Source organism: Trichosurus vulpecula, chromosome 4 (genome assembly GCF_011100635.1).
Source record: "Trichosurus vulpecula isolate mTriVul1 chromosome 4, mTriVul1.pri, whole genome shotgun sequence".
NCBI classification, from domain to species: domain Eukaryota; kingdom Metazoa; phylum Chordata; class Mammalia; order Diprotodontia; family Phalangeridae; genus Trichosurus; species Trichosurus vulpecula.
The window spans coordinates 55,841,349-55,844,370 of record NC_050576.1 but is presented as its reverse complement, the minus strand read 5'-3'; the positions used below and the strand labels follow the sequence as shown (position 1 = coordinate 55,844,370).

The 3,022-nt window shown below is 39.1% G+C and overlaps 1 protein-coding gene across 1 annotated transcript; it reads left to right on the top strand.

Annotated features, from left to right (window-relative positions):
- Nucleotides 1–453: 453 nt before the first annotated feature.
- LOC118845889 (60S ribosomal protein L37-like) lies at nucleotides 454–747 on the top strand. Its single transcript, XM_036753988.1, has one exon. The coding sequence runs from the start codon at nucleotides 454–456 to the stop codon at nucleotides 745–747; it is 294 nt and encodes a 97-aa protein (XP_036609883.1).
- The last annotated feature ends 2,275 nt before the right edge of the window (nucleotides 748–3,022 follow it).

Here is a 3,022-nt window from a genome sequence, read left to right as displayed (position 1 = left end):
TCAAACTCAGATTTTGGAATCTTTCTTTGGTGACAAAGAATATCAAAACATACAGCCAGAAGAAGTCAATAAAGTCAGAGAGCCTACATCAAAAGCCTCAAAGAAGAACATGAACTCGTCTCAGGCCATGGGAGAACTCAAAAAGGATTTGGAAAAGCAAGTAAGAGAAGAAGAGGAAAAATTGGGAAGAAAAATGAGAGTGATCCAAGAAAATCAGGAAAAACAAGTCAATGCCTTGCTAAAGGAGACCCAAAAAAATACTGAAGAAAATAACACCTTAAAAAATAGACTAACCCAAATGTCAAAAGAGCTCCAAAAAGCCAATGAGGAGAAGAATGCCTTGTGAAAGGCAGAATTAGCCAAATGGGAAAGAAGGTCCAAAAGACCAGTGAAGAAAATACTACCTTAAAAATTAGATTGGAGGTTCTCTTTGGTCCCAGCGGCTGGAGGAAGATGATGAAGGGGACGTCTTCATTTGGTAAGCGCCGGAATAAGATGCACACTTTGTGCCATCATTGTGGTTCTAAGGCATATCATCTTCAGAAGTCAACATGTGGCAAATGTGGATATCCTGCTAAGCGCAAGAGAAAGTATAAATGGAGTGCAAAAGCTAAGCGACGCAACACCAGTGGTACTGGTTGGATGAGGCACCTAAAAATTGCCTATCACCGATTCAGGAATGGATTCCATGAAGGAACAACACCCAAACCCAAGAGAGCAGCTGTTGCAGCATCTAGTTTATCTTAAGGATTTGACCGTTTGTTGAAATAAATGTCCTGAATGAAAAATGTAAAAAAAAAAATTTAGATTGGAGCAAGTGGAAGCTAGTGACTTGATGAGAAATCGAGATATTATAAAACAGAACCAAAGGAATGAAAAAATGCAACACAATGTGAAATATCTCATTGGAAAAACCACTGACCTGGAAAATAGATCAAGGAGAGATAATTTAAAACTATTGGTCTATCTGAAAGCCCTGATCAAAAAAAGAGCCTAGATATCATCTTTCAAGAAATTATCAAGGAGAACTGCCTTGATATTCTAGAGCCAGAGGGTAAAATAGAAATTGAAAGAATCCACCAATCACCTCCTGAAAAAGATCCGAAAAAGAAAACTCCTAGGAATGTTGTTGCCAAATTCCAGAATTCCCAGGTCAAGGAGAAAATACTGCAAGCAGCCAGAAAGAAACAATTTGAGTATTGTGGAAACACAATCAGGATAACACAAGATCTAGCAGCTTCTACATTAAGGGATTGAAGGTCTTGGAATATGATATTCTGGAGGTTAAAGGAGTTAGGATTAAAACCAAGAATCACTTACTCAGCAAAACTGAGTATAATGCTCCAAGGCAAAATATGGATTTTCAACAAAATAGAGGACTTTCAAGCATTCTCAGTGAAAAGACCAGAGCTGAATAGAAAATTTGACTTTCAAACACAAGAATCAAGAGAAGCATGAAAAGGTAAACAAGAAAGAGAAATCATAAGGGACTTACTAAAGTTGAACTGTTTTGTTTACATTCCTACATGGAAAGATGATGTGTGTAATTCATGAGACCTTTCTCAATATTAGGGTAGTTGAAGGGAATATACATATATATAGACAGAGGGCACAGGGTAAGTTGAATATGAAGGGATGATATCTAAAAAGATAAAATTAAGGGATGAGAGAGGAATATATTGAGAGAGGGACAAACAGAGAGATAGAATAGGGTAAAGCATGTCACATAAAAGTGGCAAGAAAAAGCAGTTCTGTTGGAAGGGAAGAGGGGGCAGGTGAGGGGGAATGAGTGAATCTTGCTCTCATCAGATTTGACTTGAGGAGGGAATAACATACACACTCAACTGGGTATCTTACCCCACATGAAAGTAGGGGGAAGGAGATAAGAAAGGGAGGATGATAGGAGGGAGTGCAGATGGGGGAAGAAGTAATAATCAAAAGCAAACAGTTTTGAAAAGGGACAGGGTCAAAGGAGAAAATTGAACAAAGGTGGACAGGATAGGAGGGAGGGATATATAGTCTTTCACAACATTAATATTTATGGAAGTGTTTTGCATAATGATACATGTGTGGCCTTCTTAGGGAGAGTGAGTGGGGAGGGAAGTGACGTGAGAATTTGGAACTCAAAGTCTTAAAAGCAGATGCTCAAAAAAAAAGTCGTTTTTGCATGCAACTGGGAAATAAGATATTACAGGCAATGGAGTATAGAAAGCTATCTTACCCTACAAGAAAGTAAGGGGAAAAGGGGTAGGGGGTGGGGGAGTGGGTGACAGAAAGGAGGGTTGACTGGGGAATGGGGCAATCAGAATATATGCCATGTTGGAGTGGGGGGGAGGGTAGAAACAGGGAGAAAATGAAGGAGAATGGCCATACCCTAGCTACCTCAGGAAGTGGTGGTCCAAGCTAGGTTTCTCATCTGTGAGAATATTGGTTTCTCATCAATCAGAAAACTATTTTTATATGAAAAATGTGGTTTAGGATTAGAATATCTCTAAGATCCTTCTGACTTTAAAATCTATGCTCCTTCATAAACATAAGCTATAATTACTATTTTTGTTGTTGGTATTATTATTATTATTATTATTATACTGGCTTTCTATCTCATTCTCCATGACTGCTCCAAACCTTTCTGACTCTCCTCAGGCCCCAAACCACACCAAGCACCATCTCACAGTAAATGACAGCCATCTACTTCACTGAGAAAACTGAAGACATCCTAATGAGCTCCTTGAGCTTCCCTAATTCTCAGCATCCTCATGCTTTCTCCTCTCCCTTCCCTTTGGAAAGAGTTTTTTCAACTTTTCACTAAGACTAATACCTCAATTTCTATTCTAAAGTTCCATGCCTTCCAAACTTTTCCTGGACCCAACTTTATCAATTAGTTTCTCTCTCCTGCATCTTCAATCACTCTCTCTCTCTCTCTCTCTCTCTCTCTCTCTCTCTCTCTCTCCCTCTCTCTCTCTCTCTCTCTCTCTCTCTCTCTCTCTCTCTCTCTCTCTCTCTCTCATCATTGCAAATCTGT